Source organism: Microcaecilia unicolor, chromosome 3 (genome assembly GCF_901765095.1).
Source record: "Microcaecilia unicolor chromosome 3, aMicUni1.1, whole genome shotgun sequence".
NCBI lineage: Eukaryota > Metazoa > Chordata > Amphibia > Gymnophiona > Siphonopidae > Microcaecilia > Microcaecilia unicolor.
In genome coordinates, this window is record NC_044033.1 from 211,808,817 (window position 1) to 211,822,184 (window position 13,368).

A 13,368-nucleotide genomic window follows, 5' to 3' on the forward strand; every position below is an offset into this window, starting at 1 on the left:
TTCTTTTTCACTCTATTAATGACATTAATCTAATTTAATTAATTGGATGTACAATTGTCTGCAGGTGCCTGAATTTAATTCTTACAAAAATGGCACAACTCATAACCAAGAATTCCTGAGTCACACGTGCCAGGTAAGGCTTGGAGGTGTGTGAAACTGATCCATCCTTCTATAAAAACGCCTGCTCATGGCAGGGAGGAATGAGTTGTTGTTAACGAGCCAGAACAAAGGACCATTAGTCAGGGAACAACATGGATCCCAAAAGAACTACTTCCAGTATCCTGCTCAAGACTATCATAATCTCTCTTGCTTTGTGCCTACACACAACAGGTAAGAGATTAACTCCTATTTTCCTAGCAATTTATGGACGCTCCGCTTCCTCTGAATCCGAGATGTGATCGTTTTACCTGTGGCATGAACAAATAATGGCAAAAGAGAGCTGAAGATCTTAGAATAATCCAACATTCTATTCTAGAATAGTGACGCCATACGAAATGTACTGATTGGTGCTTGTGATAGAAGAATTACAGGTGGTTCCAACAAAGAGCAGGAGATCTAGAAATTGTAGACCCTTAATCAGACATTCAAAATGGGCCTAATTTTTATTAGAGGCAGAGCATGGAAAAATATGCACAAGCTTTTGGCGCAAGTACTTTTTACATATTTGTAGCTCTTTTCCGCCTGTAGATCAGGCTTTACACTTGGAAAATGCTTCATAAAATTACCCCCTGGTATGTTTAATACCATTCCTTCCTCACCTGGTAAACTAGACATTGTGTCTTAAATTAAAAGGAGAGGGAGGTACATAACAATGACAAAGATTTAATTTACAGATTGGGATCTCTGATGCACTAGCTTTTAGAATGTCATTACTGGTGCTGCCCATGTACGTAAGGAATTAGAAAAGGTACAGAGAAGGACGATGAAAATGATAAAGGGGATGGGACGACTTCCCTATAAGGAAAGGCTGAAGATTCAGCTTGGAGAAAAGACGGCTGAGGGGAGATATGATAGAGGTCTATAAAATAATGAGTGGAGTGGAATGGGTAGACGTGAATCGTTTGTTTACTATTTCCAAAAATACTAGAACTAGGGGCATGCGATGAAGCTACAAAGTAGTACATTTAATACAAATTGGAGAAAATGTTTCTTCACTCAATGTGTAATTAAACTCTGGAATTCGTTGCCAGAGAATGTGGTAAAGGCGGTTAGCTTAGTGGAGTTTAAAAAAGGTCTGGATGGCTTCCTAAAGGAAAAGTCCATAGACCATTATTAAACTGACTTGGAGAAAATCCACTGCTATTTCTGGGATAAGCAGCATAAAATGTTTTGAACTTTTCAGGATCTTGCCAGGTATTTGTGACCTGGATTGGCCACTGTTGGAAACAAGATACTGGGCTTGATGGACCTTCGGTCTGTCCCGGTATGGCAACTCTTATGTTCTTATGTAGAGGAAAAGAGCCAAAACTCATCTCTCCCTCCCAGGGCATCATGCAAACAGGAAGATCACTGAAGCAATAAAGCTTTATAAAATGCTAAAGTGATAATAATAAATAACTCTAATTATTCTACTACTACTACTACTATTTAGCATTTCTATAGCGCTACAAGGCGTACGCAGCGCTGCACAAACATAGAAGAAAGACAGTCCCTGCTCAAAGAGCTTACAATCTAATAGACAAAAAATAAATAAAGTAAGCAAATCAAATCAATTAATGTGAACGGGAAGGAAGAGAGGAGGGTAGGTGGAGGCGAGTGGTTATGAGTCAAAAGCAATGTTAAAGAGGTGGGCTTTCAGTCTAGATTTAAAGGTGGCCAAGGATGGGGCAGTTTATTCCAGGCGTAGGGTGCAGCGAGACAGAAGGCGCTACTGTCAGACCTCGCCTAGAATACTGTGTTCAATTCTGGAGGCTGTGCCACTAAAGGGACACAGACAGGCTGGAGATGATCCAGAGATAGACTGCCAAAATAGTGTAGGGTTTGCACCAAAAGCCATAGGGAAATGAAAAGCCCCAAATATATTTACCGTAGAAGAGAAGAAAGATGGGAAATATGATATAGATATTCAAAGGCATAAATCAAGACACAAGATGCAGTCAGTTGGGCTTTCAGGATATCTGTAATAAATATGTATGAAATAGATTTGCATGCACTGCAATTTTATTTCATGCACTTTCTTTAAGAATCACCTGAAAATCCAATTGGCTGGGGATTCCTCAGGGCAGGTTTGGGAGTCACTAGCCTAGAATAAGAGGCCATTGTATGATGCTTCAGGTTGGGAGACTCAGAAGCTACACCTCAAACAATATTTTTTTCACAAAACGGATATTGGATGCAGGAATGGGGTCCCAGACAGTGTTGCCAGGTGGAAAATTTTTTTCCCACCCAATCCAGCGTAAAAACAGCCCAAAACCCGCCCAAACTCAAACCCCGCCCCTGACACCCCCACCCCCGCGTCATCACCCCGCCCCCGCCGTCATCAACCCCGCCCCCGACATCACCAGCCCCGCCTCCCCCGTCACCGGCCCCGCCTCCCCCGTCATCGGCCCCGCCCAAAACATCACTAACCCCGCCCAAAACGTCACTAACCCCGCCCAAAACATCACTAACCCCGCCCCCCGCGGCCGAAAAAAAACGCCCGAAAAACCGCAGAAAACAAAAAAAAGAAGCCCAAAAAACCGCGACCCGCCGCGGGCAAAAATTTCCCGCGGCGGGTCGCGGAAAACCGCCCAGTTGGGTGGTAAAACCGCCCACCTGGCAACACTGGTCCCAGACAAGACGATGGAGATAAAAACAGCAATAGAATTCAAAAAAGCATGGATAATCACAGAGCCCCCTAGTGGTGAGGAGGATGAAAAACAAGCATTGGATAACAGTGTGCGTGGAGATTACAACCACAAACAGCAGTGATATGACAGCAAAGTGACTCCAAAGTGTAACATGTAAGGGAACAAAAAAACATAAAAATTAATAAGTCATTAATAACCATCAAAACAGGAGGATGTCATAACACCACATCTTACTATCATAAGATCTCTGAGCCGTAATTATCAACAACACGAATAAAGCTTTGAATATAGGGGATTGAACGATAAGAATCTTGAATGTAACGGCTTAAAGTTATCACTTTTAAGGTAGTTTTCAATTGGCTTCTAGATGCATTGTATGGTTTTGTAATTGTTAGTATTTTTTCAGCAGCTTTGGTTTTTGTATTTATATATCAGGCATATTGTATTCCACCAAAATGTAACGTTCGACAATCTTTCCAGTTACCTAAAATTGCTTGTATAGCAGTAGAGATTAATATATCAAAAAGTCTACTTTTTTTTTCTGTTAAATTAAATTGTGGGTGAGAAGATCTGAGAATAATTAGGTTGATCGAAAAATATATGGAACGTCCAAGAAAATCTCTATATAATCAAAAGAAGGAAGCATACAATTTTTGTTTAATCCCCCATCAAAAGCACATGCTCTCACAAATTGACCTATTCTTCTATATGGTTCACAAAATCACCACATATCGATTTTATAAAAGAATACCTTTGAAAAATTGAGAGGAAAAAGTCTCAAACTGACTCCTCATTGGCTCAATGGCCAGTTAATTTCTTGGAGTTCACGAAGTCATCATCGGCCAAAAAAAAAAAACCCCTTCTCAAAAAACCCTTTCATTATCCAAAATTCAAACATCCATAAATAATATCACTTAGCTTTGAAGTGCTTGATATTCATTAAAAAGTATAGGGATTGTGATATACTGGTGGATTGAGTCAGTCTATTTGTTTTATTCCAGAATTGTGTCCAATCTAAATCGAGAGAGTGTAGATCTATGCCATTGAACCATACTTCTCGGAGACTCTTTTTCCAAGGAAATCCATGTAAATTAGTACTTTATAAAAGGATGAGATTAATTTGCCCTTGGGAAGAACAGTATCATAGAGATTCTCCAAAGCAGATGAATCTGTTACAAGTTTAATGTTCATGGACCTTTTCTTAATGGAATATGTCAGTTGTAGCCATTGATAACCATGGATGGGCCATGTTTAATGCCCAAGCTTCACTGAACAGGGGGATTGCACTAGCCCAACGATAATTGGGCATTGCCACACACTGCCTGGTTACATCTGGATTACCGTGGGAGCCCTTAAGTGCTCCCTGCTGCATGGCATGGCCATTTTTTGGGGCATTTTACCCACTGCGGTCAAATGGGCCCTGATGCATGGGGAAAACGGCCCTGGCTGCTACAACAGGGCACCTTTCCCCCACAGGTTAGTAAAAGGACCTCTAAATTGGGTAGCAGTAGGGTTCATTATAACACTTGGTAATGGGGGTCTGGATATTGGTCTTTATTGAATTAAAGTTGAAGATGATAAAGCCTGAATTGACTTCCTAGCTAAGCAGTTGGAGTTCAGTGCTTTTAACAAGAGTTAGGGCATGCCTTGGACAGACATGGAGGGCAGTGGTGGGTAAAGGACTGAGAGGCCAGGGTAAAGGGCAAGGACAAAATAGGGGACAGTTGGTAATAGGTTGAAAATTGGAAATTTATTGATGCATCTATCCAAACTGGAGGAATCTGAATTTGGGCAGATTGGATGAGCTCATTCGGATTTTATCTGCTGTCATCTATTATATTACTATTTTATCATTCACTAATGCAGTGATCAGCGTAGAAGGACAATCAAGCACTCCTCCTGCACCAACTACCACCGCCACCACCACTGCGCCAACTACCACCGCCACCACCACTGCGCCAACTACCACCACCGCCACCACCACTGCGCCAACTACCACCACCGCCACTACCACTGCAGCAACTACCACCACCACCACCGCCACCACCACTGCAGCAACTACCACCACCGCCACCACCACTGCAGCAACTACAACCACCACTGCAGCAACTACTACCACCACTGCAGCAACTACAACCACCACCGGCACAGGAACATCAACCACCACCGGCACAGGAACAACAACCACCACCGGCACAGGAACAACAACAACCACCACCGGCACAGGAACAACAACCACCACCGGAACAGGAACAACAACCACCACCGGCACAGGAACAACAACCACATCAGGAACAACCACCACCCCTACCACAAAAGCCTCTGGCTCTGGATCTGGTAAGTTTATACCATCCTACTTTTATTAGATCCATTGTCTAGATCATACCTTAATCTAGTACCCTATAAGATACCAACAGTTACTATCAAGAGACCATAGACGTTTACAATTGATTCAAAATACTGCAGCCCGTGTTATTTGTCAAGCATCAAAATATGACAGAATTACACCACTTTTATACCAACTTCACTGGCTTCCAATTGAAGCCAGAACAAAATTTAAGATCTACATTCTGACATATGTGAAAGCGTTACATTTATCAATTCCATCGTATTTAGCAAATCTTACTATACCATATGCACCGATACGCACTCTTAGAACACTTACAGATAATAGGTTAGTAATTCCATCACCAATGAGGACTAGATGGCAATCTACATGAAAGTCAGCCTTTTTTTTTCTATCACCCTCACTTTGGAACGGTCTCCCCAAATTATTAAGATTAGAGGACACATATACCCGTTTTCATAAAATCTTAAAAGCATATCTTTTTCAAAATACATTTGATAATGCAGGATAAAGATAAAATAAATGAGATGCTAATTTACAGTTTGAATTATTATAAATTTTTAGGTTTGGTATAATTGTTATTATTATTTGATATTATCTTTTGTATGGTTGGTTTGCTGTGCTTTCCTATCAATTACTGGATTTCCTAGACATTATGTTTTTTTGTGTGTTTTAATGTTTCTTTTTAACATGTAAACCGTTCTGTTTTGCCAAAGCAATAAGTAACGGTACAGTAAATAAATAAACGATAATTCTATAACAGGACACCTGTATTTCAGTGGCTTTGTAGAATACTAGCCTAGAAGGCCACATGCAACCCCGAAAATGGCTACGAGCATTTACACCAGACCTGGAACTAGTGCAAATGCAGCCACCCAGATACAGCGACTACACCCACATCTCATAGCATTCTATAAGGTACATGTAGTTGCCATACCTGCCCACGCTTCCCCTATGTGATCACGCAGCCTGCAAATTCACAATAGGGGGCAGTTCTATAAGTGGATGCTTCCGTTTGGGTGTCCTGATGCCACACGGTGAGAGTATATTCTATAATGGCATCTGGGTAAGCCTGCATGCATGTGCTTAAGTATAGGCGTGTCCACTGATGTCAGGTCAGTGGCAGGTGCCGCAAGCAACATGTAAAACTTATACCCCCAATATTCAAAAGCATTTAACCAGCTAGGATTGGCACTTGCCCCATAACTGGCTATCTGCGAATTTTCAGTGGGACACAGCCAGATATGACCTGCTGAAAATTCACAGTTAGTGATATAACCGGCTATCCACCGATTTTCAGCGTGAGTTTGGTGGCCATATTTGTCCGCGTGAATACCAGGCCTATCTTTGGCCAGTTCATACTTAACTGGCCAATGCTGAATATTGGCTTTGCCGGTTAAGTTTGAACTGGCCAAAAATAAACTGGAAATCCAGTGTGAGTCACCGGAAACGACCCGACATTGAATATCCGAGTTCAGCATTGACCGTGGGAGTTAGCTGAATATTGGGCCCATAGTATTCTATAAGTTGTGTGTCTAAGTAAGAGACACACTCATGCCCCACCCATGCTCCACCTAAGTGGAAACCCCCCCCCCCTTTCCAATCACCTGCTAAACTGGGGTGACTGTGCCCTTCAGAATGACTGTTACGAAGGTATTTTGGACCATTGTCTTGCCATAGCGAATGTATTTTATCCTTCAAAAAAACTTTTTTAAATACTATTTATCCAGTAAACACTTTATTGCTATATACATACACTCTGGTCTAGAGATGCTAAGCTACCCAGTTCCAGGCTGGAGATTATCGCACATCCTGGTGCATTATGGGACTTGCAGCACTGATTTCAATGGGCAGGATCAGGCATTACAAATCTCACACTGCTTTGGGATGTAAGTTCAAAATCAGGAACGGCCAAAAAGTCTCCAGCCTGGAACTGGGTAACGTGGCATCTCTGGTGTGGGGATCTGATTTTCCTACAAAAAAATTTAGGATTACAGGTTCATGCCAGGGGCGTAGCCAGACACCCAATTTTGGATGGGCCTGGGCCTAAGATGGGTGGGCAGAAGAACCCCACCCCATCCCACAGGTGATTTGGTCTCTCCTTCTCTCACCTGCATGCCATATGGTCTCTCAAATATCCCCCCTCTCCTGCACACCTTTTAAATAGCAGATTTTCACCGGCAGTAAGCAGCAACTAATACACAGTACTCATGTTGGCCCCACATCCTTCCCACTGATGCAGCTTCCTGTTTCTGCATAGGTGGGAATACGTCAGAGGGGAAGGCTGTGGGGCCGGTGTGAGCAGTATGTATCAGTCGCTGAAGATCTGCTATTTATAAGGTATGCAGGAGAGACAGTTGTTGGGAGTTTTCAGCTTGGGAATCTCTGCCAGCCACATCATAGGTGTGCTGCTACTGGTGGGCCTGAGCTCAAGGTGGGTGGGCCTGGGCCCACCCAAGCACACCCTTGGCTACGCCACTGGTTCATGCATGCCGTGGGGATAAAAACCAGAGCTAGATCAGGCCATCCTGAAGTAAATGAGAAGCCCTATCTACTGTGTAAAGCTGCCAAGTTACCGAGTTCCAGGAGGGAGAGTTTTTGGCCCGTCCTGGTTTTAATCTTCCACCCTAAAGTAGTCTGTTTTTTCTAGTTTAGGATTCTACCCACTGTAATCAGTGCTGCAGGTCCCAGAATGCATCGAGCTGGGGCTGTCAGAAATCCAGGACTGGTCTTAAATCTCCCTTCCTGGAACTAGGTCACTTGGCAGCTGAAAGCTGTGATTATGAAAGCCATCATTTTCTTTTTTTCCTGTGTTATCCCTGATGCCTTAATGGCGTAGCAAGAAAATTATTTCTGGTCATTCCTACTTCCTTCTCCTCCCACGAACTGGGGAATGTGAAATAGGATAAAATATGGAGCTGGAGAACAAGGTTTCTAAAATTTGACCCCCCCCTCCCAACACACTTCAGAATGTGGTATGACAAAAAAAAAAAGCATAAAAGAAAAAGCAATTGCTCGTAATGGAGATCTAGGAATAAGATCCAAAGTAGATGCACTGGTTCTTGAGGACCAAATCTGGTTTCTAGGGCAACTTCAATGCAGGGCAGATGACTTCTGCTGACTGGTCCACCAGTGGGCACCTTCTAGTACTTGACCTGGTCATGCAGAGCTGCCATGTTTCCCAGTTCCAGGAGGGAGACTTTTTGGCCGGTCCTGGTTTTAAACTTATATCCCAGAGCAGTGTGGGAGATGCAGTCCCTGATTCTACCCATTGAAATCAGAGCTTCAGGTCCCATAATGCACCATGATGAGGGTATCAGGACTGGCCTAACATCTCCCTCCTGGAACTGGGTAACTTGGAAGCTCTGGTCGTGGGCTTGAGTTCTGACTGGAATAGCTGGCCAAGAAGGAGTCGCTGCTCACAATGCTTATTGAATTCTTTTCCACCTTACAGGTTCCAGCAACTTGGGATCTGGCGGCAGCAGCACCACCACCACTGCATCACCGGGTAGGTTCCAGCTCCTGGCTGTGTGCACTGTGGAATGTAATTAGGGTTACCTTACATCCTGTTTTACCCGGACATATCTTTGGATTTGCAGATGACCAGGCAGGCTGGCGGGAGGACAGACCTCATGGTGTCCTATCCTCCCCTCCCCTCCTTTACCTTAGTGTGGTGCCCTGGTAGTCTAGTGATCTCTTTGGGGCAGGAAGGAGTCCCCTCTTTCCTGCCCGGCACGTCTGCAGACTGTCTTGCTCCCAGCTCCGCTTCAAAATGGCTGCCAAGAGTTCAAACGGCAGCCTCACGAGACTTCCGCAGAAGTTTTGCAAGGTCACTGCTTGACCTCTCGACAGCCATTTTGAATTGGCACCGGGAGCAAGAGAAGTCTACAGCCGCGCTGGGAAAAAAAGAGGGGCTCTTTTATGCTCCGAAGAGGCCACTAGACCACCAGGATACTACAATAAGGTACAGGAGGGGAGGGGAGGGGTAGTGAATGGAGTCATGTGGGTGGAAGGAGGCTGGAAAATTGGGGAGGGGATATACATGGGGGGAGAGAAAGGGAATCTGGCTTTCTTTGGAGAGGGTCAAAGTGACAGGGGATGGGGCAGGGTGTGACATGGGCGGGGCAGGATGTGAAAAGAGGGCGGGGATATGACAGGGGCCAGGACATGTGTCCTCTTTTTCCTTAGGACACATATAGTAACCCTAAATGTGATCACACTATCAAACCCTAATTACTCTTTCACCCTGCATCAGATCTTGTGCGTTGCAGGGACTGTCATTTGGCTCCATTTCTGTCAGGACAAGCTGATCCCACTTTGCTCTATTTTATTTTTAAAAAATGTATAATCCACCCATCCAAACATCTGGGTGAAGTACAATGAAACAAACATAATCAAAACACATAAAACACCATCAATACGCTCAATAAACATAAACAGAGCCTTAATCTTGATCTCGGAGCCCAACCCCCCTCCCCCACTACCACCACCAACTATGCTTCTGAGAATGCTCTCTGAAACTGCAAAACCTTTATCAGTTTCTTAAATACCGCCAAAGAACTAGAAGTCAATTGCCGTACAGAGGGAGGCAAAGCATTCCATAATTGAGGTCCGAGAACAGAAACAATCCGCACACAAGCAGCCTGCAGTCGAATACTGTGGACAGAGGGAAGTCAACAATCTTGATCCTGTGATCTTTTACCAGATCATATGCATGGGTTTGGAGCTCTGATTTTCCTTAAAAAAATGAATAAATAAGAACAGGAGACATCGGCACAGTCTAAGTCTAAATTAGCTTGTCTTGAAACCTCAAGCCAGTGAGCAGTCCTACCTTCTGCAGAGCTGCCAAGTTACCCAGTGCCTGCCCCAAGCACTAGCCCTGCCTGTGGTTGATGCACCATTTGTCCACTGCAGCCTTCTAACTGGATCCCCTAAAACTGTAGCTGCTCCCGATTGGCTGCTCCCTAAAGCTGTGCTTTTTAAATCTCTCTATTTAACATCATAATTACTTGCAGGTCAGACATAGGCTCTTAGAAAGTGTGCATGGGACAGAAGTAACAGCTGAAATTATATTTATTTGCCCCCTCTCTATTTTTTTTCTCACAGGAGGAAGTGGGGGATCAGAACTTCCAGGCTGGGCCATTGCCCTCATCACTTTGGCTGCCATATTTGGCCTGCTGCTACTAATGGGTATCGCTTTCATGGTAAGAGCCTTCGCACACGGTGGGCCCCAATGCAAGACAAACGAAGAAGCAGTAAAGTTGATGAGAGCCACATAAAGAAGCAGAAGGAGAGGGTTCATGTGAGATGAATGAGGGGTGGAAGGCCATGGACAATGGCTCCCTGATGAAAGATAGGTAGCAGGGGAAAGGAGCGAGGCAATAACTCTTTAATAAAAGTAAGATAAAAGGCTATATGTGATGGTTCCCTGATGAAAATCAGAAGAAAGATAAATGTGCTTAATGCTTCCTAAGAAGAGCCAAATGAGGAAAGGCATAAGAGAAAACCTTGGGAGCTGGAGGTGGCGGGGTAACAAGAAAAGAGGTAGGAATTTATAGTTTTTTTAATCATTATTTTTTGTTACCTGTAGGTGGGATCATCACTTTTTGGCGGATTATCTGGAGGTATTGGTTTTGCTTCCTACATACCACATGTAGGCTTCGGGAATTCTGGAGGAAACAACATTGAACTATCGGATTCCCGCTTTGATGTGTAAATGGACCCTGGTGCTGATTCTATATGGATAGGATATCTCTAGAAACCTTCTATACTATCATGTTGTTCCCTTTCCCCCTCCCTTCATGCATCCCACCTCCCATCTCACTTGGGAGAATGTTTAATTTTCGCTTCTCAAGTTCCACTACTGTTCTTCGGGAGGTAACACCTTAAGCTGGGACTGGAAATCATTGACCTGACCAAGGCTAGGAATGGCTCACCACACTGTGGCTAAGAATGGCTGCTTGTGGTCACAAGCCATTGAGGAAAAGGGGAGTGGGACTTGATATACCACCTTTCTGTGGTTAAATGACTTGTCTAAGATCACAAAGGGCTGCAGTGGGATTTCAACCAGGCTTTCCTGGTTCTCAACCATTAAGCTACTCCTCCAGCCTGCAATGGTGGAACCAAAACCGATTCAGTCCATCCCTGATGACCCAGAGTTTAATGGCCAAACTTACCCTAAGTGTGTGCATTAGAAATGTTAGCTGCCGGTCCTCGTGACATTACAGATGAAAGGGTCACATGAATGCAATTACTATCCCTTTCTCTAATATCCAAAGGTGTGATATACATAGTTCTGTTGCTCATCCACCTCTTCCTGAAGTGTTCTACTTCTCTGTTACTTTTAGGGGGTGATATTCACCCAGTGGCAGTCAGCGTTTTTTCGCTGCTACCGGCTTCATGCCCTGTTATTCAATGCCAGGCCATGTCCGGACACAAGCATTGAATATCCAGATATGTGTGGACGGCCAGTACTTATCCAGTTAATAGACAATATTCAGTCCTTAACCGGATAAGTGAGATCAGACAAAGATAGGACTGTATTTATCCTATTTATCCAGGGGCCCTTTGACTAAGAGCCTACGTGCGCCCAACGAGCGTCAATTTGGAGTTACCGCCAGGCTACTACATAGCCCGTGCGGCAATTTCATTTTTCATGCGCTTTTCATTTAATCACTTTTGATTGGTGGTTAGGGGCTCCTGTCACAACATATGTACTTTTAGCCACATTTGGAGGAAGCAGTCCTGGGGGCATTTTTTTGATAAAATTAGAAAATGAAACGCAGAGACTGTGGGATCAATATTCAATGCTTTTTAACCAAGAAGGAGAGGCTTCTAGTTCTACTGGTTGAAATGGTGGTCAGGAAGCTGTCTGGGGATATTAGATACATTTACCCACATAGTGCCACTGGATATCCCCTCTGGCCGCTGCAGCACTATCCAGGCCATGCCAGAATGGAGGCAGGGAAGAGGGACCACCGAGAGGTGAGGGGGGCAAAATTCCCCAGGCCTGGGCCTCCAAGGGGGGCCGGGCGTCTTTCTCTCTCTCCTGCTCCCGACGGTTTCTCACTGATAAAGTTATAACATTTTAGGGTTTTTTTTCTGAAAGAAGTTTTAATATTCACTTTAATTTTAACGAATAAATTTTGTTTAAGAATATTTCATATTTCTCTTGTGTCATTTTTAACAACAATGAAATATTTAGGACTTTTTTTTAAAACTCTGAATTGTAGTGTTCAGTGTGTCAGGCGTATGAGCGATGGTTGAGAACCACTGCAATAGTTCATATATATAGCAACCGGTACCAAACTACATAGTTCAGCTACCAGGTGTCACTGTACATAGCAATTTATTAAAAAACTAGTAAATAAGGCCCGTTTCTGACACAAATGAAACAGCGCTAGCAAGGTTTTCCTGGGAGTGTGTATGTTTGAGAGAGTGTGTGTGAGAGAGAGAGAGTGAATGTGCGATTGTGTGTGTGTGTGATAGAGAGAGAATGAGTCTGGGTGCGAGTGTGTCTGTGAGAGAGAGTGTGTGTGTGAGAATGAGAGTGTGAGTGTGTGTGTAAGAATGAGAGTGTGTGCGAGTGCGTATGTGAGACACAGTGACTGTGAGAGAGAGTGTGTTTCACACAGATACACTGTGTGAGAAAGTGTGTGAAAGAGAGTGTGTGTGAGACAGAGTGTGAGAGAGTATGAGTGCGATACATAGACTCTCTGTGAGACCAAGGGAGTGTGAGACCGAGTGTGTGAGACCGAGAGTGTGTATGAGACTGACTGTGTGACACATAGAGAGTGAATGTGATACAGTGTGAGACATAGTGTGAGAGACTGTGAGAGAGAGAGAAATATACTGACTGTGAGAGAGTGTGTGTGAGAGAGTGTGTGTGTGACAGAGATACCTCCCCCCTCCCTCTGTGGTCTCAGGACCCCCTCCCCCCCTCTGGTGTCAGGAGCCCCTCCCCACCCTCTGGTCTCAGGATCCTCTCCCCTCTGGTCTCAGGATCCCCTCCCCCCTCTGAGTTCTGAGGACCCCCTTCCCCTCCACCCCCCTGTGGTCTGAGGACCCCCTCCCCCTCCTCCCCTGTGGTCCCCCCTGTGGTCTGAGGACCCCCTCCCCCCTCTGCATGGTTGGCAGCACCGTGCGGGTGTGTGTGTGTGACACTGGGTGCGAGTGTGTCTGTGAGAGAAAGAGTGTGTGTGATTGTCCTCTCTTCCCTGCTCCCCTCCAGCC

At 44.5% G+C, this 13,368-nt stretch overlaps 1 protein-coding gene across 3 annotated transcripts; it reads left to right on the forward strand.

Annotated features, from left to right (window-relative positions):
- The first annotated feature begins 218 nt into the window (after positions 1-218).
- LOC115466254 (integumentary mucin C.1-like) lies at positions 219-11,734 on the forward strand. Of its 3 annotated transcripts, XM_030197399.1 has the most exons (6): positions 219-330; positions 4,656-5,126; positions 8,591-8,644; positions 10,243-10,340; positions 10,727-10,773; positions 10,804-11,734. In XM_030197399.1, exons 1-6 carry the CDS (start codon positions 252-254, stop codon positions 10,850-10,852), a joined length of 798 nt encoding a protein of 265 aa, XP_030053259.1. In that variant the 5' UTR covers positions 219-251; the 3' UTR covers positions 10,853-11,734. The 3 variants fall into 3 exon arrangements, with proteins under 3 accessions (XP_030053259.1, XP_030053257.1, XP_030053258.1); XM_030197397.1 differs by having other exon boundaries at positions 10,727-11,734; XM_030197398.1 differs by having other exon boundaries at positions 4,656-5,120; positions 10,727-11,734.
- The last annotated feature ends 1,634 nt before the right edge of the window (positions 11,735-13,368 follow it).